At 38.6% G+C, this 22,259-nt stretch overlaps 1 protein-coding gene across 1 annotated transcript; it reads left to right on the top strand.

Annotated features, from left to right (window-relative positions):
• The first annotated feature begins 222 nt into the window (after positions 1 to 222).
• Positions 223 to 21,439, top strand: CROT (carnitine O-octanoyltransferase). Its single transcript, XM_026842413.1, has 16 exons — positions 223 to 364; positions 6,513 to 6,637; positions 7,435 to 7,616; positions 7,800 to 7,924; positions 10,505 to 10,613; positions 12,449 to 12,542; positions 12,632 to 12,757; positions 13,211 to 13,312; positions 13,923 to 14,006; positions 14,094 to 14,201; positions 14,441 to 14,571; positions 15,923 to 16,046; positions 18,146 to 18,224; positions 19,045 to 19,138; positions 19,316 to 19,435; positions 20,515 to 21,439. The coding sequence occupies exons 1-16, from the start codon at positions 250 to 252 to the stop codon at positions 20,633 to 20,635; spliced, it is 1,839 nt and encodes a 612-aa protein (XP_026698214.1). The 5' UTR covers positions 223 to 249; the 3' UTR covers positions 20,636 to 21,439.
• Positions 21,440 to 22,259: the final 820 nt, after the last annotated feature.

The raw sequence follows: 22,259 nt of genomic DNA, 5'->3' as shown, positions 1-22,259 counted from the left end.
CTATAGGCGGCGGGCGAGTGATTTCCCCCTTCCCCAGTTACCCGCCTGGTCTCGGTTGGTGGCTTCAGGCCAACAAGAAGCCCTCGATCCGAAGCCAAATCCCGGCTTTGTCAGGGGACGCTTCCCTGATACGTGTCTTTTACTGTGTAAGTGACTGGGGGCGGGAGAGGGGGAGAAAACAGTGTGGGGAGATACTTCATCTAACTTCGGCTTCGTTAATAGTCTGTTGATGTGCTGCAGATCTGCATTATGGAAAAGCAAGTGCTTGAATCCTCTGAGGAGCGAACGTTTCAGTACCAAGACTCTCTGCCTTCCCTGCCAGTACCTCCTCTAGATGAATCTCTAAGTAAATACCTGGATGCAGGTAATGACTTAATATTGTGGTAGTAGTGTGACGTGTGCTGTTACAGCCAGGCTAATCTGAAGATGGTTTGCAAAATGATATGTAGAGACAGCTTGCATCGACTGACATAATTGGGGCAGGGGATCCTGACAAATTTGGAGTGCAAAAGATCTTTTTACAGGTTCAAAACAGGAACCTAAGTGTCCAGAGCAACCTGAGTAAAAGTTTCCATTTTATCCCTATTTGCTTTTCTTCAGGGGAATTGGACATATGGGAAGGTTAACTTTTTGGTTTGAGTTTTCCACCACCCTTAAGGTTTTGGGGTTTTTGGTCTGCTTGAGTTTTTTTTTTTCCCAAGCTACATCAGCTGGTCTAATAAAAGATATTTTTCCATCCAGATTTGGTTTTGCCTAATAACTACTTTGTTCATGACTCTGTTTGCGCAGGATCTTTGTTAAAAAAAAAAGTTACTTCAAACTTTTTAATACTTACGCATTCTTCTTTCTCACCAATACTATTAACTATACAGTAGTAGGAAAAGGCAATGGTGGGTATTTTTGGATAATTTAACTTGGATAATTTATGACCTGAAATTTTGGCTAAGGAAGATCACATAAGAGAAAAGTTTTCAAAGCAGCATCAATGCACATGTGTCTACCTTTGTTTATAAAGTAGATATGATTAGTTAGTTCTTTATTATCGTATTAGGCTTTGATATATTGGGGATGACAAAAATACATTACCTGGAAGCTTGAGATTACTTTCCTACGTTTCTTTAATAATTTTCAGAACTCAGAGGCATTGAGCTTTTTTCTGGAGCATCTGCTTTGTGTCTTAACAATACAGGAATATAGTAATACAGGAATGCTAACAGATTAAGCCCTGGAGTTCTCTCCTTAGCATAAATATATTACACCAGAGTTTCCCTTTCTCAAAACAGAAATCCTTTAGTTCACTCTGAGTTCCCCTTTATTCTGAATATAGTGGAAATGGCTCAGTAGATGGCAATAGGTTTTCTTTGGTGTTCTTTACATCATTGCTTTTTGATGCAGAATGTTGAAATGGTGGTTTTAGAGAAAAAAATGTTATGTGGGTTTGTGTGTCAAAAAGTTTTCTTTTTCTTGTAGTACAGGTTAACTAAACTTGTGTTGTAACAGTAGTGAACCTGCAATAACAGTATTCCCTTTAGAACTTAGTTTTATACACCCTGGCTCTCCAAGTTAATGAATAACTCTCATATGGACTGATAAAATCTGATGGTGAATTTGTTTGCTTTTGGTTTCTGACTGATCTATGGTTTCATAAATGCCTTATCACATGACCCTTTTTTCATGCTGAAGATAACTTTCTACTTACTGTTCTTGTACATAAGGCATTCTATAACTTTGATCACATCAAAAGCATTGTTGATCTCATTTAGGCTTGCTGGAGGTTGGAGGAAAGTTAGTCCAGTATTTGTTATTCTGCCACAGTCTTCCCTTGTATAAATCCCTTAAAGCCAGAATGTGCAGTGCACAATCTAGACACTAGCTCAGTGGTTCTCATTGCTTCAGCTTGTCATTTATTTAGTCTGTGAAGGTGAGTGAAGGAAAGGAAGTGCTTCTGAAGAACAATTCAGAACCTCCAAATGACCCTTCATAGATGTTGTGAATCATTCCTTGGGAACTCCTGTCTTTCATTGGTTGGAGGAAGACCACAGGCACTTAATGTTAGTCAGTGTGCCTGTTGGTCTAGCACTTGTCTGTTTAAAGCCAGTCAACTGGAAAAGCTGGACAGAGTATGTCTCAGAAGGTGTCTTATTTAAGGCTTTACAGTAGCTACCTCTGCTTTGGATTCAGAATTACTAATCTTGAAGGTAGGCCTTGAGCAGAGAAGGTGGCTGTAGCCATGTTATTTAGCCTTTCAGATCACCTCAGAGTTTGAGACTTGGAAGCTTCGACTCAACCTGAAAGTATGAAACCCCAAAGTTCCAGCTTTCCAGAGGGTTCCTTAACTATGCAACTGAAGGTGTTTTTCACAGGATACTACTTGTTCATGGATGGAGCTGATATATGGAGAAAGGAAGACAAGATCTGTGGGCCTGGAGAAAGTGGCAAGACAGAAGTTTCACTGAACTCTAGGGAGAAAGGGGATGAGTGCTGCTTCTTCCTGATAGTACTGCTTCTACATCTGATAAAATAGTTCATAAGTGGAAAGAGGCCCTGTAGTCATAGAAGCACGTAGGTTGGGAATGGTTCATCTAGAAGAGATCCCTGCTCAAAGCTGGTCCAACTACAGCAGGTTGCTCAGGCTTTGCTTGGCTGGCTTTTGTATATTTGCAAGGAGAGAGATTCCACAGCCTCTCGAGGGGCAACCTGTTCTGGTATTTGATCACCTTCACAGTTGTGGGAGGGGAAACAAAAAACAAATCAGCAACAATCACAAAAAGAAAAACCACTCTTTGCACTCTCCTTGTCAGAAATTTCCTATGTTGCAACTTGAGTCTATTTTCTTTTGCCCTATTTCTCTGCATCTCTGAGAGAAACCATACTTTATCTTTGCTATGACTTTCCATTCAGTTGTTACAGAGAGCAGGAAGGTCTTCCCTGCATTCTTAAGCTGAATAAACCCAGTTCTCAGTCTCATCTCATCACGTGTTCCAGTGCCCTAGCAGTCTCAGTCACCCCTAGCAATCTCATCACCCCTTTAACGCTTGGACTCCACGATCTTAAAGCTCTTTTCCAACCTAAATGACTCTGATTCTATGAATAGATACCAGAACCCAGTAATTTTGCTTATTTTCTTTCTTCTGCGTGCGCGTGTGTGTGTGTATTGCTCTGTAATGACTTTGTAACTCGAATAACAGAGGAGAATCACTCTTATCTTACAATATGGCATGGTAATAAGGTTGCACTCTGAGAAACCTGAGTGTTAGACTACTGTCAGTCTGGGGAGGCTTTCAACTCTTTGTTTCCTGGGTGAATACTGTAAACTGCTAAATGATATAGGTGGATGACTCTGTTGCTATTTTTCCTTTTCTTATCTGTGTTTGAAACTGATGGTGCAATTCAAGCTGCATGTAGCTAAGTTCTACATGTGTTAGGCACTGCCTGAATGTTCATAGCTTATCATATGCAGTGAAGGTGTAGGTGTAGGTGAAATGCTAATACCTTTCCAGTGGTGGTGGTGTGGTGGAACTTACAGAGGTCTCCAGTGCGATTTAAACACAAGTACTGTATGATAATGCTTGAAAGTGGATGTTCTGTCTTGCTGCTTGAGGTTGTCAGCATGCATTTAAAATGCATTTGTAGGTAGTATTTGGCCCTTACTCTCCTTGTTTGCCCTATGAAATGGGAAGAATATCACTAGGACTTGCATGATACTGTTGTGGAGTAGCATAAGGAGGCCAGAATGTAGCTGAAAATGGATCTTTATGTTTCACCTTAAGACAGGTAGTACAAAATACTGAAAATCTTTTTATGATTAGGGTAAAAATTGAATTATTTTCAAAAGGAGCGAGGAGGACTTACCCTTGCTGGAAGAGAATCAGCATAGGGAACACCTGGAACAGATTGGACAGGATAAGCTCTATGGGATCTGTTAGGATGGGATGCGGCCATGAGTGCTGGGGGAGCCAGCCTTTGTCATTGCGAGGTCACTTCTGATATCTCTAAAAGGTTGTGGTGACTGTGGAAAGTTCTTGAGGACTGGAAGAAAGCAAATGTCGCCACTGTCTTCAGGAAGGGAAAAAAGGAAGATTTTTGGGAACTACAGGCCAATCAATCTCACTTTAATGCCTGATAAATAATCATGGAAACCATTTCTAAGGATATGAAGGACAAAAAGGTGTCTGGAAGTAGGCAGCATGGGTTTGTGAAGAGGAAATCGTTCTTGACCAACCGAATAGCCTTTTATGATGAGGTGACTGTCTCAGTGGATGGAGAGAGTGCAGCAGGTATTGTTTATATTGACTTTAGCAAGGCTTTTGGCACATTGAAAGGGTTTTTGGGTGGGGGGCGGGAGACTTTTGTGGTTTGCTTTTTTTTTTTTAATTCCTCATAGATGAACTGATAAAGTATGGACTAGGTAGTGGATCATCAGGTGGTCTGAAAACCATCTCAACTGCTGGGCTCAAAGGTTTGTGATCAGCAGCGTGCATTCCAGATGTAGGTGACTCTCTGATGGTGTACCCCAGGGTCCAGTACGGTTTAACATCTCCATTAATGACGTGGATGACGGGACAGAGTGTTCTTTGAGTTTGTAAGTGACACAAAGCTGGAAGGAGTGACTGATACACCAGATGGTTGTAATGTCAGCAGAGGGAGCTTGGTAGGCTGGAGGAATGGGCTGATCAGAGCTTCTTGAAGCCCAACAAAGGGAAGTGACAAGTTATACAACCAGGGAGGAATAACTCCCCACACCAGCACAAGCTGGGGCTGACTGGCTGAAAGGCAGCTTTGCAGAAAGGCCCCAGGGGTCCTGGTAGTGTGAAGTTGAACATGAGCCAGCAATGTGCCCTTGTAGCAAGGCAGGCCAGCAGCCTTCGGGCCCACATTAGAAGTAGTGTTGCCAGCAGGTAGAGAGAGAGATCCTTCCCCTCTGTTCAACACTGGGGAGGCCACACCTGGAGTACTGTGCCCATTTCTGGGCTCCCTAGTACAAGGGAGACATAGGCACACTGGAGAGAGTCCAATGAAGGGCTGCGAGGGCGGTTTAAGGGCTTGGATTATCTGACAAATGAGGAGAGACTGAGAGACCTGGGCCTGTTCAATCTGGGAAGGGAAAGGCTCTGGGAGGGCATCTTAGCAATATATGTAAATACTCAGTGGGGAGGAGTAAAGTACAGGGAGCCAGGCATTACAGTGGTATCCAGTGACAGAACAAGAGATGATGGGCATAAATTAGTAAGAAAACTGTTTTTATTGTGAGGGTAGCCAAGCACTGGAACAGGTTGTTAACAGGGAGGTTGTAAAGTCTCCATCCTTGGAGATACTCAAAACACAGCACTGTCACCTGCCGTAGCTGACCCTGCTGAGATGAGGTGTTGAACTAGATCATCTCTAGATCTGTGAAGAAAAAAAAGGTAGTGGTTGCAGGCAAGCAGCCATAATTGCAGCAAGACACGGTTGCGTGGAAGTAAGATTTAAGTTCTACAAGGATAAGTATTTGACACTTCGCCCAGCTGAAATTGCTGTTGCTCACAAAAGCTAGATTAGAGATGATACAGATACCTGATTACTAAAGATTGAACAAGTATACTTCCTTGTTTCTTAACAGCTCTAAGTAGATCACAGGGTTAGCACTAGTAAGGCAGACAAGAAATTAACGGACGACAGTGTCCAGCAGCCTCAAAAATGAATCAGACCTCTGTTGGCATTGAATCAGCAGGAGACTCCTACCCCCCCATTCTGTTTGCCACCAACTTCACGATCTAAGTATAAAGATAACAGAAAATACATAATACACAAGGCAAAGTATAAGCTGACAGGGAGATGTGCCTGTATGGAACTGACATCAGCAATGCCTGTTACTGGTCATAGACTTCATAGTAAAAAGGCTTTAAGGAGGATTTTAGATTAAAATAATGACTACTTTTGCAAATGTTTACAGAGAACTTTGGCCTGTATGGCACATGATCTGAGAGAAATCCCTAAGTATTTTAAAATATAAAAGTGGGGTAGTAGTAATTGCCATCAATGTCATTCAAAGGTAAGCATAATATGGGGACAGTGAATGAGAATTGGTGGCTTGAAGGTACTTGTAGACCGTGAATGGACTTTTGAAAATAAAGGCAAGTAGCTTATGGTTGGTGCAGTAGGGTGGCAGACGTGTCCAAAGTTCATGTAAATTTAATTATCGGTGAGTTCTGTGTCAGCTGATGGAGTTGCAGAACTCCGTAGTATTTCCAGCTACAGTTTTAAATATATTTGATTTAGTTATCTGTTAAGTATTTCAGGTTTTCAGCAATTACTTTCACCTGCTAACATCTGTGTTTATTTAAAAGTATGTATTTATGTTTTATTAGAAGACACTGCTATATTTACAGATTTTTAAAAGGTGTTTTCCCTTCAAATACTGGTTTTAGAAAAACGTCGAGTGTTTTCATCCACTTCCTTGCCTGTGGATACCTGAATCTTGCATTAAATCTCATTATCCGGTTGTCTTCAAAATAAAAACATTTCCTTTACAGTGAAGCCTTTTCTAAATCAAGAAGAATATCAAAGAACTGAGGATATAGTTAAAAAATTTGAAAATGGGATTGGGAAAGAGTTGCATCAGAAATTGCTGGAAAGAGCCAAAACAAGAAGGAATTGGGTATGTATTTAGATATGTCAGAAATCATAATTCAACTTATAGAAAGTTTGTTGTTTGGGATATAATTTAGAGAGTCATTTAGCTTTTTTTAATCTTAGGATCTTCTTTATATCTGCCACTTGGTCTATGGATAGGAACACATTCACTTGTACATGTGATTTGTTTTTTTTCCAAAGTTGAGTGGCTAAGAGAGCTCACTAACTGAAATGTTAAGCCACCTACGAGCTTTTGAATGCTTTGTCTGATAGTCTCTTCTAACACCTCCATCCTCCCCTCTCTCTACCCTGCCAAAAAAAAAAAAAAAAAAAAAAAAAAAAAGTTTGGTCTCTTTCTAACTTTCTAACTTTATTTGTAAATCTTAACGTGGCACATTCCAGAGGAGGGATTTTCAGATGATGGTAGAGAAAATACGTTATGAACTGTCCATCCCAGACTCTCAACACAAATCTCCTTTCCTTCTATTTTTCATGGAGTAATCTGTCTGATATTCACAGCAGCCACAGCTGACATCTGCAAGAGTTTAAGATGATGAATATATGGGAATAACTCTTCATCATAATTTACAGTTTAATAATCTTAAGCAGTATTCTATTTTCAAGCCTGAAATAAAGTTGAAGAGCTAGATGTGTCGTTATTCTCAGCAGTTAGTTTTGAAACACTGCTCTGCCTTCTGTTATATAGGAAATACTATTCAAAATATTAATGAAGTAGTAAAAAAATGCAGGCAGATGAAAAATTATTAATCAAGAATTAGTAACTACAACTTATTTCTGATGCTAAACATTTTTCATTTTCAGCTGGAGGACTGGTGGCTGAATGTGGCTTATCTTGATCTTCGCATCTCAACGCAAATACACTGTAATATGGCAGGCCCTGGTCCCTATATTGAACACTGCTGGCCACCAAAAGAGGGCACTCAGATAGAAAGAGCATGTGTAAATATATGGCACACCCTGAAATACTGGGATCTATTACGAGCGTAAGACTTTAAGAAAAAAAAATTGATTCTAAATATTAATGATCTATGTGTACTTTAGTCACAAAAATATGTTTATGTTCAGTGGCATGTGTTCTTTGCAGTAAAAGATGGGTTGCTCTTACCTTGATTTACTTGCATAATGATGCTTCTCTTGTTTAATTTTGGTGTGTTTGTTTACTACAGAGAGAAGGTGACTATAGAGAGATCTGGGAATGCTGTTCTGGACATGAACCAATTTCGAATGCTCTTCTGCACTTGCAGAATTCCTGGAGTTACCAGAGACTCGATCGGCAGTTATTTTAAAACTGGTAAACAAATGCAAATTGGAGCTTAATACGAGCAAATGATTTTGTATTAATGGGCTAATGGAGTGGTCATTTTAACCATAAAATACTTGCTTTCTCAAGCACTAAATCAGGTACTAGTTGTTGAGTGCTTATATAAGGAAGCAAAGAAGATATCTAATCTACAAATGCTATTTTTGATCCAGTATTTAGTCCTTACTAAATAAGATTAAAAGCAAGCACTGCTTCAAGTTGTGTGTTACCAGCTTGATGCCTATAATAAATGTGCCAGCATTAAGAATTGGAAAAAAGACAAATTCTATGCGTTTATAAATGTGGGTGGATTCCGCGTATTATATGTACAGAATTTTAGCATCATTACTAATTGCATTTCTCATGTGTGCTCCCTCCCATACATTCTGTTGGGATGATTCTTACTTATTTTCTATCAGTGTTGTTTCTTGGCTTGGTCAGCTGCTTCTATTTTTCATTCTTGAAAGTACTTCACAGCACTTCTTGAAGCCATCCTCTTAAACTCCCAGCAGTTTTACTCTAGCTCTTGATCTTGCACTCCAGAAAAAGTGTGATGTTCTTATTAATCCTCCACTAACAAATACTGTAGTATTAGTAAATAGCAAACTGAAATTGTAACACCCCTCCCACACACATTCTGATGTGACCAGAGTTGTTCAGCAGTGTCACTCTAGATGAATATGGGAGATGTGAATTACTCTTAAGACTCAGGAATATCTATGTCTTGCTCCATAGAAAATATATAAGGAAATCTCCATACCACGGGATGTGACAAGAAAATGCAAAGTTGAAGGCAAGTTTCAAGGGTTTTATCTTAGTGTTACAGTTGAAGAGTCAGTTTAAATACCAAAAAATAGAGAAAACATTCAAATGGTGGAAATTCAATGTTCTGTTATGATCACACTTAATAAACAAAGCTATTATCCTGTGGAGATGCAATTTATGTCATTCACTTCCATTTTCTGCCTTTAAGATATTGTAAGAACTTTATTAAAAAATCTTGGGTTTATAATTTTTCATGTCACACATGTCACAATGGTAGGTGATACCCATTTCCATGTAGATTGTCTGCCTCCATGTGAAATGTTTAGTCCAGTTAGTTGTTTTGTTTCTCTGTGATTCATGGACAAAGACGAGTACCTCCAGAGAAGGATTTAGGCCATTAAAATATGCAGGTGTCTAAAATAGGTGGAAGGAATTGCCATCTGGAGAGGACTCTGTTTTTCTTCTTTGGCTAGAGAGGAAACTGGTGTGGTCTACTCACTTGAAGTAGTATTCAGATTGCAGAGCAGGGCACCTAAAATTTGCCAGGTAATGTCAGCTTGGAGTCAGAAACTACACTAAAAGCCAAGAGAGCCTGATCAGTGAAACCTGGAGAGCTATTTGGTTCAGGCTGCAGCAGACACCTTAGTAAGAACAGGTGAAGAGCTCAATAGATGTTGAGTGTATTGGGTAGATCTCCACCAACTGTAGTGAGATCTCAGGCACTTAATTCTAGGTATGTTAACTTCCAAACTTAATTCTACCCCTTTGCTTTAGTCCTGGTTAGGACCAGGCTACCTAAAGGAACTGAATTTGATGTCATCCCTTCTGACTTATGTTAGAAATTAATTTTGTGATCTATGAAGATGGGGTTTACATGAAATGACAAATTCCTCACTCTAGAATTTCTTTAATCAGGTATATATTGAATTGTATTATCTGATTTAGAAAGTAGGACCATAGAGATAGATGTGAAAGCCTTGTAGATTATCAGATTAAGACTTCTGTGGGTGTCTGTTCAGTTAGATACTTGTGAGTAAAGTAGCATACATTTCTTCTTTTTCTCAAGGCGGAGTACTGGACTGAAAGAGAATGTAGCACAGTGGCTCAGTTTGAGAAAAATGTAGCTACATTTCTTGGGGGTTTAACATCTGTTTTTTTTGTCAGAATCTTTTCCAGCTTTATTTAGTCTTACTTCCAGATAGATGGATTCAATAAGGCAGTGCTCTGCAAATGTACCTGGCCTAGCATGGGCCAGTGCCATCTGTGTTTCTGTATAGTGGCCACATTCGTGTGTCAGTGCTCCCTTTTAACAGATTTGCATGTGCCGATTAGGTCTGGTTGACATTGCAGTGCATCTTGAGCTGCATAACTGAAACTGGTTGCATAAGCACTGTGACAACTGGAGGACTCATTTGCAAAGTACCATAGAAGCCCGCTTGCTGCATTATATTTACCCATTTTTCAGCAAGCAACACTCATTTCAGCAGGGGATGTTCCTGCCTACAAGATACACAAATAAATGACATTTGCTATTAGGTCATGACAGTGACCCGAGTAGTTAATAACAGTGAAAGTTATGTAATTCTGTGTATTTCTCTGGTTATAAAAACGTCTTCAAATTTGCAGTAAGATCATGCAATTGGACTTCAAAAGTTTTTCTTTTTTCTTGTTTTTAACTGTATGAAAGTCTGCCTCATTTTGAACAAAAGCATGGGTCTGTAGGACTTGCTAGTGTTTTTCCTGTATCTGTCACTCACTTTATCTCCACAGGTGGATTTTCATGTTTTGTTTTTTGTTTAATTTCAGAGACTGAAGGTGAATGCCCATCTCACTTAATAGTCATGTGTCGAGGTCGAGTGTTTGCATTTGATACCATACATGAAGGCATTATGGTGACTCCTCCAGAGATTTTCAGGTTTTCAAACTACATTGTTTCAAATGAGCTGTCCTGTTTATGCTGCATAGGAAAGAGAGTCTTTCTGTCCACCCCAGAGAATTAGGTGTGAAAGAGGCTGCAGCTTCTCCTCTCGCTGAGGGTTCAGGTTTGAGTAGATTCTTGTTCAGTGGGTGGCAACTTCTTGCCATGAAGCATGATAATCATGTACTGTTGTAATACATCATAGAACCTCACAAAACGGCTGAATGAAGATGTTTCCATAGGAAACATGATTTATGTGTGAAGTTTTTTCTTGACATGGAATTACTAGGATTATAAAGTAATATCATTCCTTTCAGGACTAGTCCGCACTGATAATTGTCTCATTGCTACTTAATCATTATCAAAGATGAAGCACTATTGTCATGTTGATTCACATCTAATAACACTTGCGGTCAATTTTCCCAAGAACAGAGGGGCTGGAATTCCTGTTGGTGTGTGCAGCAGAGTCCAGAATTGTAGTGCGCACTGACTGACTTCTTGCTATCTACAGAGCACTACACCAGCTTTTCACTTGCATTTCTTGTCTTTGCACCAGACCTGTGAGAACCAGCCATGTCTGTGACTCTTTTTGTATTCCTGAGCTACTGCAAAGGAAGAGAGAAGGAATCATGTTCTTCAAATACTAAATTTCAGTACTAGTGCAACTGGCAATGTTTAAAGCTTTTCTGTGCTGTATCTCCTATCTCCCAGTAGCATGTGGAGGTGCTGTTTTTCAAATTGTCAGTACCTTGAGGCCACAGGTTTTTCTGCTCTTTCAAACTCTGATGTCACATACAGAGGTAGTTTCAGCATAAGTCTCTTGCATATAAATCCCAAATTGATCACATCCGCTTACTAGAGAGGGATTGTGCATTTCACCTAGGAGTAATTTACTCCATTTGTCAAAGTGCTGCTTATAAAGCACAACAGAAAACTTGTAATTAAAATTGGGAGGAGGTGGATGGCCGTATTCCTCAGGCAAGATAAGAACTAGTTAGAGAAGCTGAAAAATCACTTTTTTTTTGAAAGTGTGGTACTTACATATGTTGAAATATCTTAAGTATTAATTTCTGATTTCTGTAGTTGTACCTGTTAGATCAGGCAACAAAGAAATAAACATCTGGAATACAGACAAAAAAAACCCTGAAGCTTTCTATTGTCTGTAGAAAGGGCAGGTTGATTTTGGTTTGGTGGGGTTTTTTTGTTTTTTTTGTTTTTAGAACAAAGGACAAGCCAGATTAAACACCTGTAATTTCTGGAGTTTCTTTAACACCTAGAACAGCATGTGAAAAACTGAATTTGCAAACTAAAAATCAGCTATCTGTTAATAGCTCTTCAGAAGGAAAATGCAAGGAAAAGGTAGGAAGAGAAGTATTCTTGTGTAGTTTAGTCTCTACATTTAGGTTGTACTGTAGCTACTGTTCTGTTTTAAATTTCAGGATTTATCTTGAGTGAAAGTTTTGCTCTTATATCTGAGTAATTGCTGCAAAGCTGCAGTATTGCAGATGTCTGCTGCTCAGGAAAGTTTGATTTGCACTGACGAAATTTTAAATGTAGTTTTAAAATAAGTGTGTAATAACACTTCAGGACCATGGTTGTTCACATTTAAGTTCATACTGGACTGGTAGCTGCAGTTTGAATTAACTGTTAGTGACCAAAACCAGACCAGGTTTTCAACTGCCCTTTGAGTCCAAGGGAGCTGATTTGTGTTTCCTGAAAATTCACATTAGCTTGTGAATGTAGAACCAAAATTCCAGCTTGGCAAAAAAGAGAGAGAGAAAAAGGGTGACTTTTATCTTCTCTTCCTATCTTCTTTGTTAACTTTCTTAAAGGCAACTTACATATATACAGAAAAGATGCCATAGTGAACCAGATGGACCAGGAGTGGCAGCCCTAACAAGCAATGAAAGGACAAAATGGGCAGAGGTGGGAGTACTTTGTTGATTCCTGAAAAAAACTTTGAGATCACTGGAAATGCATCATTTCACTTAGCTTTGTCTTTTTATGCTTTCTAGTTACGTGAATATTTGATCAGTCTTGATCCAAAGAACTTAACTCTTCTGGAAAAAATTCAGAGAAGTTTGTTTGTGGTCTGCCTTGATGATTCTAGTCCCCATGCAACTCCTGAGGACTACACCGAGGTAGCTAAGGTTTTTTTGATACTTCATATTTAGTCCTATTTATATAAAAATACCTTTATATAAAAATTTCTTCTGCATATATGCAGAAGTATCTCTTCTTGCTCTTTCAGAACAGAGAAAATGAAGCAGATAAATACGCAAATAATGCTACTTGTTGATCCATAGGCATACTTAAATAGTTTGAATTGTTAGGAAATTGAAAGTGGGAAATGCTGAAATCTACCTTCTTTAGCCCTCTATCTTTCAGGGTCCTCAAAAAATATAGTCATCAGCTTGTTACCACTCTCTAATTTAAAAACATAGGCTTATAATTATGTTTCATCTTCAACTGGATGAAAATGTCTTCTCTGTCGGTGAGGTCTCACCATCTTAATGTAGGGTTGGTTTAGCTGACAGAGGTTGGCAGTGTACTCAGTGTTTTATAAAACCAACAGTGTGTAACTTTTGCTTTAGGTTACAAGGCTGGGACTAGTAGGTGATCCGACTGTACGCTGGGGAGATAAATCCTACAATAGCATATTCTTTTCCAATGGAACCTGTAGCGCACTCTGTGATGTAAGTTGAAAATTCTTCCCCCTTATAAACCTTTCAGGTATTTATTTACTAAGTTTTCCCTTTCAGAGTATTATTTTAAATGCTTAATGTGTTCCTCTTTAGTATAGCCTTGTTTGCTGGGCACCTTGTGTGGGAAGTTTCCAAAAGCAGTCTGCTTTCACAGTGTTTGATACTACACTATACTTGAATTACAAACATGAGATCTGAAATCATAATCTTATCTCTAAAAGTGTTTAATGAGGGGGTTCCAAAGTCAAAAAATACATTGCACAAGAAGGCTTAAAATTAATCTTTGTAGGATGTAGCTATTTGAACAGCTGTGTCTTTAAACTCAAGATTTTTTTAGACTCATTATTGAATGGCCAGAAGGGCCTACATTTTGCCTGAAATCTGCTTTTCCACAGCAGTGTATTGTGCCTCCCTGTCTGGGCTGGAGAGCAGTCAAAAACATGCAGTAGTTCTATGTGTACTGTAGAACTAGAAAAACAAGTCCAACACTGTGCAGTAAAGCTGTTGATCTGCAGAAAAAAGCATGGGGTGGGGGGAAAAGGCAATTTGATCCTCTTGCATTTATGCAAATAATGAGGTATCTTGTTTTACATGATTCTAGCATTCTCCATTTGATGCCATGGCTTTAATTACCATGTTATCTTATGCTGAAAAGAAGATTATTGAAAATGAGGGAAAATGGAAGGTATCTATCCTTATAAACTTTCAGGTTTATTAGTTAATGTGTCTTTTCTTATGGATAACGTTCTGTTTTCTTTCTGCATCCTCCCAGGGATCAGATAAAGTGAGGGATATTCCGTGGCCAGAGGAACTTGTATTCACAGTGGATCAAAAAGTTATAAAGGAAATTGAACGTACTAAAGAATTGTATTACAAAAAGGTGGAATTTCTTGCTGCTTCTCTTAATTATCACTGATTATTTTTTTTTTATTTATTCTGTTCACATGTTTTTATGTTCTCCATCCTGGAGAACAGGGATGAATGTTATTGATAAAGGAGGATTTAACACCACAGTTAAATTTGTTACATTGTTAGTTTATGTCAAGTATGTTTTATTTGAAGTGGACCAAGTTGTGACATTTCTTGACTTGTGTGGCTTTTCCTCCTTTGGTATGACAGGTATCTGACTTGCATCTAGTGAATTATGCCTTCACATCCTTTGGTAAAGCATTGATTAGAAAGAGGAAACTTCATCCTGATACATTTGTGCAGCTTGCCCTTCAACTTGCTTATTACAAATGCCATGGACGGTAAGAAAACCACATTACCCAGATTAGGAATAAAAACCCTAGTTTCTTGAGTAAAGGGGTGGATCTGGGAATATGCAGTGGCCTTGCAGTGCCAGTGTGTCAGCAAATCGCCATTTGCTATGGTGATAGAAGAATGAAGAAGTAAAGGGTTTTTTAAAGTAACAGCTGCATCAGGTCTTATTTTATGCTGTTGAAATCCACAAGGCTTGTGCTCTCACCTGTGGGAGAATTGTGTCCTTGTGCCCATTGGGATCACACGTGTACATACTGTGCAATGGAGGGCAGAAGCCAGTCCATGGAAATGTAGATTTGTGCTGCTCAAAGTAAATACCTAGGCAAACACCAAATGTGCAGTGGGTAAGGATTCTTTAATGCCAGACAGTTGCTGAGATGAAGAAAGCTCTGTCTGTACCAAGTGACAGCCATCAGTAAAATGGTTAGTCTTCCAAGCCTGTAAAAAAACCCTTGCAAACCTCAGTGTCCTACTTTTTTAGCAACATTAGATGCAAAGGTTTGAGCAGAATAATAGAGATATAGATGGTGTCCCTGTAAATGTGTGGGTGTGACATTTTGCTTTGTATTATTGGTAAAAGGCAACATTCTTCCTTGTATTGGTGTTCCCAAATTTCTGTTTGCTAACTATCACTGATTATGGCTTGTATAAGTCATTACTGACCTGGCAAGTGTTGCTTGCTTCAGAAAAAGGAGGGTTTCGTCATATGAGCATGATGCTTAGTCACTGGAGATGTATGTCTCATCATAAGAAAGGTTGGTAGATCTCAGTTTGAACGTTGGAATAAATTAATTGTCTGACTGAAATAGCCTGTTAGGTCTGTTCTAAACACACAAGTATGTTTCATGTAAGTTGTATATTAAATGGTAGGCTGGGGATGCTCCAGATAAAAGCTGTATGTGTGTCAGTATGCAACAGAGAATGATTTGAGCCTTATCCTTATAAATGCCGTGGGACACACTGCTTAGTTCAAGTGTGTCTCTTAATTTTTGAGGTTTTGGATAGTGTAGATGGTTTATTCAATGGAAATACATAGTGAAACTGAAGCTTGCACAGAATTTCAGCTTATTTTTATACTAGAGGCTGATAGATTTGTAGTTTGCAGAAAACAGTCATGACAACCCAGTCTTTTCAAGGTGTGATTATACCACTGGCATGTTTTCAGTCTTCTCATAAAAGCTCATAGAGTTCCTTTGTGGCTCTTTTTCAGACACACAGTTTAAAGAAAATTGTAACTGAGCTAATGTATAAGATACTTGGCAGGACTTTTTTTTTCCTTCAGAGAGCGAATAGTTTTGTTAAGTTAATGAGATCCTCTTCCCTAATTTTTCTTCTTAGCCCAGGCTGCTGTTACGAAACTGCCATGACCAGGCGTTTCTATCATGGCCGCACAGAGACCATAAGACCGTGTACTGTGGAAGCAGTGGAATGGTGCAGATCCATGCTGGATCCTTCTGATAGTGTAAATACTGAAATCCTACTTTAATCATCATGTATTTAGAAGGCCTGTCATTTGAACTACTTAAACCTCATTTTTCTCTTGTCTCATTAATGGGAGTTGGCCTGTTTCCGGTGAGACAGATTTCAGATGTTGGGTTGCTTGAAGTCTGGTTCTGGTCATTGTGACTGAGGTGGGATGTCATGTGTGGGCTTGTTTGGTTTTCTAGCCTATTTACGTTTCGGTTTCAAGAGTGTAAGTGTCTTGAGATACATTCACATTGATTATTATTTTTTTTTTTAATTTTATTTTTTTATTCCCCTTCCCCCCCCAAGAAAGTGACTGAGTTTGAATCAATGCTATGGAGTGGTTCTGTTGTTTTAATTTTTAAGTGAAATAAGGAAATGTTAATCTAATCATTGAGTCTGAGAGCAAGATTGGGATCTGTTTGTGACCCAGTGGCACCAGGGATGTATTCCAGAATTTGAATAGCTGAACCAGGGACATTTTCTTTTCCCAGCAACTACGCTCTGGTGCTTGGCTGGCAAAGCATGTCATGCCTTTCTTGCCAAGTGAGAGCTGTACAAAAGCTCTTTCTGTTGTCCTCACTGTGCATTTCTCACAGCCTCAGAAATGAAGCAAGGAGAAGATTTTTGAGACAAAGGACTATGTATCTTTAGGAAATGTAAAGGTTCTGTATTATTAGTGCACCTGAGAAACATACAGGAATATGGCTAGTGGGAAGCATGTGTGACTGTAATTACAGTGTTCAAGAGTGTATTTTCCTGGTCTTCCTTGGCTTCTTGTGGCCTGTGTTGCAGCTTTAAAACTCAATTTTCTGGCCATTATTCAAATCTGCTTTCCTATTGCAGGTACGGATTCCTGTTATTTCCCTGCTCTTCAGTTATTTTCTAACCAATTATCAGGCTTCTGTGGGTAATACACAGAGAGGTTTCTTACTTCCAACACTAACTGTAGCCTTTTTCTCTTTGTAATTTTAAATAGCATCTCCAAATGCCTTCCTATTGCTGTTTTGTTTATGATGAACTCTTGGGGCTTAAAAAAACATTGAATCTGTTCAGTAGTATTGAAATTAAGATGCTTGAAAGTCTGCTTTTAAGGTACTAGAAAATAAGTTAGGTGCTTTGGGAAAAATCCTTTTGTCTCAACTCTTCTTTTGCCCCTTGTGAGCTTAGTAGCTTGATTTTTATCCATATTGAGTGTCTACTGCCCTTGTTTCACATTCTCTGCTGCAGCCTCTCATGTAACGAATACAAGGATAAAGGGTGCTTCTTAAGTAGTTAGAGCTAGTAAGATCTGAGATCTTAGAAGTCAAGATCTTGTGTGTCTAGAGGTGTTTCTCTAGGCCTCCCTTACTGAAACTTGTATTCTGATCTGGTTTTAATATGTATGTTTCAATATAAAATCAAAAAACCCCATGACATTGGGCAGAACTACTGTCACGGAAGTATATTTCAATCAGCAGAGAAAGTTTGGGAATGCATTTGGAATGTGTATATGTGTATATTTTAATCAGGGTCTTTTTTGTTTTGTTTTTTGCTTTTACATCACAGGTTTCTTTCCTTCTGTTTTTTTCTCTCCCCCCCACCCTGAAAAATGATAGAACAGACTATTTCAGTTGGAACTGACCTATAGTGATTATCTAGTTCAATTGCTTGACCAGTTCAGACATGGTGATCATGTAAATGTAACAGCACATGCTAAAAAGCTATCATGCTTCTAAAGAAGTGGTAGTGTAGGAAGTTTTTGGTTTTGATTACTCTAGTTCACCATGGCTACTCCATTGTTTCAGCTTGTTTGGGAAAGAGCATGAGATTTAGAATATTGTCCAGTGCAAAAGTGATCTGAGTAACAGAACAGAGATACAGAAAACAAATGAGCAAGTTCACCTGAAAAAGGAATTTGGATTTGGGAGAAAGTTTGAGAGAGGTTCTAGTATCCCTTTCAAGTTCCTCCATTTTCTTCAATCTAAAATAGCTGGAAACTGTGAAAGGGAAAATCTTGCTGATCTGTGATTCCTGAAGTGTTACTCATCTGGATTGTTTTTTCTTTTTTTGTTTTTTCTTTTTTATTTTTAATCCTGTCTTTCCTACTTTACACAGACTTATCAACGACTACAGCTGATGCATAAGGCATTTGCAAAGCACAATAAAATGAGGAAGGAATGTGAGAATGGAAAAGGTACTCTGGGATCAAAAGGTTTTTTTGTTTTGTTTTTTCTTTTGGGTGAAAAGGGCATATTGCTGTATGCTAACACATTTTCTGTTCCCTTTTTTTCAACCTCAGTAAAAACTACCCCTTAACATTTTATACTCCAGTTTCAGGGAGAGGAACTAAAAGCTACTCCTTGCACTCTTTCTGGTGCTCCAAAGACACGTTCACTTTGAATATTAATTCAGTTTCTGCCCAGCTAAACATTATTTCAGAATACCTTCTGATCAAATATATGCTTGTCTGGAAAGTGGAAAATGTGGCCTTTTAAGGCAGAGGAGAGATTTGGGTGGAGTTCTAAACCACCTGTGTTAGTATGGTAAGCTATTCTATGAATGAGAGAGTAGCTGGGAAATAATCATCTGATGAACCTTCATTCTCTCTCCATCCTACTTAGTGAGTTGAGTTATCTAAGCAGTTGTGGCCCTGAAAGCCTTCTCACCTTGTCCATGTGATTGCCAGTGGGCCAGTTTCACTGTGTGGAACTCCTCCTCCTTGGCTGAAATGGAAGTTTTCATAGGTTTTGTTTTCCACAGGAACTGTGCTGGGTTTATATTATTTAATTCATTTTTAATTTGGCTCAGTATTGCAAGCTGAAAGTGATGAAGGCCTCTTGGATCAACTGATTGGGAAATGTTCTTTTATGCTACAATATGAATTTTGGGTTTTATTAGACTGTTATTTATCTGCCCTTCAGCAGCTATTTCAGCTTCCAGCTCTCCAGACCAGAAGAAGGAGAAAAACGGGAAACACTGCTGTTAACAGTGCAGTATTTGCATTTATTTAACAGGCTTTGATCGTCACCTTCTGGGTCTCCTACTTATAGCACAGGAGCAAGGACTGCCAGTGCCAGAACTTTATGTGGATAATGCCTTCACAGCTAGGTAATTTGTGTTTTTGTCCTGCGGGGGGGGGTTGTATCCCTTGATACCAAGGACTTTGTGACATTGGCCTTATGTGTCCCGATTTCTTGATATCTAGGGCAAAATAACTTTTTGTAAAACTCATCTTGTTTTAAATTATCTTTAAAAGTGCTGCTTTTGTTTTGTGTTGTTTTACAGTGGAGGAGGTGGGAATTTTATTCTTTCAACTAGTTTGACTGGCTACACTAGGTTTACTGGGTCTGCACTTCCGATGGTGTATCATGGCTATAGCTTTTTTTATGCAATCAGAGATGACAGGTAAGGATATAATTTCATTTTGGGCATGGTTCTGTCCCTATCACAAAGGGAAAGGCAGCTAACAACTAGAATGATGAAAAGAAGAGACAGAAGAAACATGGCTGGGTGTGTCAGAAAAAGTTAAGTGAGAATAGAGGCATTAACGTTCTGGGAAAGCATGTGTGGGAGGAAGAACGAAACAGTGGAGGGGAATTGAGGACCAAGGTATTGACAGTAAGCTGAAAGGAAGGTGTGGGGAAGGTGAAAAGGAGGAACAAAAGAAATTAAGTTACTTTAAAATAAGCATTCATTTTAGAGATTGTTGAGTGTAACATGCAAAGGTGTTTTTAAAAAAGTAACAGTTGACTGAGAGAGACTAGATAGAGTATAGGTGAGCACACTGCCCATCAGTCTTGTCGGTGAGACATGCATGTCTTGACTCCAGCCAGACCTCTGAGTAACAAGCAGAAGCTAAACCATTTGGCTTCACTTCTCATGAAATGGTAGGATTTGAAAAAAAATCCAACTTTGTCATATTGGTTTTACAAACAAAAATTATTTCTTCCTTATCAAATCTAATAAACTGCTTTGATTATAATGGGTTGAGGTAACTTGCTATTTTGTGATTTAGGTGTAATTCAGATGACTTCTTCCTAAGGCTAAATGAATTGTGTGCAGATTTAATTCCGTTTGAGAATACAAACCATTTACACATTGGTCTATGAATCTTTTAAGATAAATAGGACTAGATAAATCTTTACCTTTTATTAGGTAAATTGAAAAATAAAACTACTTTAAACCTTAAATGAGTTGCAGAGAAGAAATGCGTTTTCAAATATAGGTGGAAAAGTTATGTTGTTGTGTATGTAGAAATGGGTATTTAAATCAAAGTATCTAGTTTCAAGATCTGTCAACATTATTGCTTACTGAAGGCACTAGGGATCCAAGTCCTTTTTTGAATGTTGAGACAGTATGTTTATGTGACAATTTTTGTTTCAGGATTTATGTCAATAACTTCACATTTCAGGGCAATTTGTGTGACTTTTATCCTAGACCACAACAATTAAGAGTGGTAACTTCATTGTTTTCTATATTGATAGGATCATTACTACCTGTTCTTCTTGGAAATCATGCCCAGAGACTGATGCAGAAGTGCTGTGTAGAACTGTGTTCCAGTGTTTTCAGGACATGCTACAATTAACAGTTGCAGCTCAGCTCTAAGGTTGCTAATGATGTAAAAGCCTTTGCAAGCTCACGACTTATATGTAGTACTTATAAATGAAATACTACTCAAGATTAGATATAGTCAAGACATTGAATGATCTGTGTGAAGTCTACCTATTTGGGATTTACTGTGATAACAGTACCCAATTAAGAGTAATGTAGCCATTTGCAACAACAATGCAAGCAGTAGTACCTTATCTATGTAGAACTATGCAATATTAAAAATATGCCTCAACAATGCAAACATACTTGAGAGTAGGTTATTGGAAGTGGAGAATTATGGGAGATGTGTATTCATGATGTTAGTAGTAACACTTAGAAAAGACTTTGTAGTCTACTGATACTGTTTATGCCAATGGAGCACTTAACTGCATACTTAAGAGTAACAGCACTATCCTCTTAGGTGATTATGCATCCTATTTATAGTGGTTTATGAAATAGAAGGGCTGCCTTCATCAGGCTATATGTTGTTTTATAACTTCTCTGTCATTTTTGCTATCAGGATTATACCAAATAAATACTGTATCTGCAAATGGGGATATTCCCACTACATTTGTTGTATGAAAGCCCTACAGTCTGAAGTATTTTGAAAAAGAAGTTCTCAATAATACAGAAAGCAGCATATGAGTTCCAGATTACTCAGAGTTCTCATCTTCTAGTGAATTGCCAATGTCTTGCTGCTTTACACTAATAATACACAATAAAAGAAAGCACTGAATGCAGTTTGATACAATTCTCAGGATTTTAAGGCTTGGTTCCTCTCTTTGGCTTTGTATTTTCCTGTCATAGAAATAAAATTCTAAAAAATCAGCTTTGTATTGATTTGTGGGTGGACTGTTTAATGTCTAGTGAGTAAACTCTGTGAAAAATGATGCTGGGACAGATGAACTTGAAATAGAGATTCTAAAGTACCCATTGTTTTTTCTCTAGTTTTTGGAGTTTTGAGAGAGATCAGAGATTATTATTTATTTTACAGAAACAATTGCATCCTCAGCTAACACTGAACAAGTCTCTCTGCCCTCTGGAAGCTCTGTTGCATATTTTTTTCACAGCAGCAAGAACAGACTCCCTTTTTATTTCCTTCCTCAAAGCTTGACACTTCTCCGAGTAACCCACCAGGGTGTGTTACACTGTGTCTTGTTGCCTCAGAAAAGTGTCTCGTTATTTCAGCCTTTGTCTTCCCTACCTTTACTGGACTACTTTTATGGCCTGTCTCTGACAACCATTCATTGTTTACTGGTTGATTTGAGGTCTTCCAAAACTGAGTAAGAATCCATTCCTGTTCTGGAGTGCTTATAATAACCTGCTCTCTTTCTTGTAGGTATATGACTTTCTGAAGTCTTGGTTAGTGAAGCATGTTTCTTTATGATGTTGTGATTTCTGTGAGATAGATTAGGATTTTGGATCAAGCTATGCCTGATGACTTTTTTTTTTATGACCTTTTACCCCTCAGTGGGGTAGTAAACCTTGTTGCAGTGGTGACAAGGACAGTTTGCTTTGAACACCTGTTACACAGCCTGAAAGCTAATGAAGGGGTATAATTTTGCATTTATTTTCCACACACCTACTGCTGCCTCTCTGGGGATTTCTGGGACCGTAGACATCCTGGCAGAAATGTGGA

This window comes from Athene cunicularia (assembly GCF_003259725.1).
Source record: "Athene cunicularia isolate RWA chromosome 2 unlocalized genomic scaffold, athCun1 chr2_part1, whole genome shotgun sequence".
Taxonomy (NCBI): Eukaryota; Metazoa; Chordata; class Aves; order Strigiformes; family Strigidae; genus Athene; species Athene cunicularia.
The sequence above is the reverse complement of the archived record's forward strand: the minus strand, read 5'-3'. Positions and strand labels throughout refer to the sequence as shown.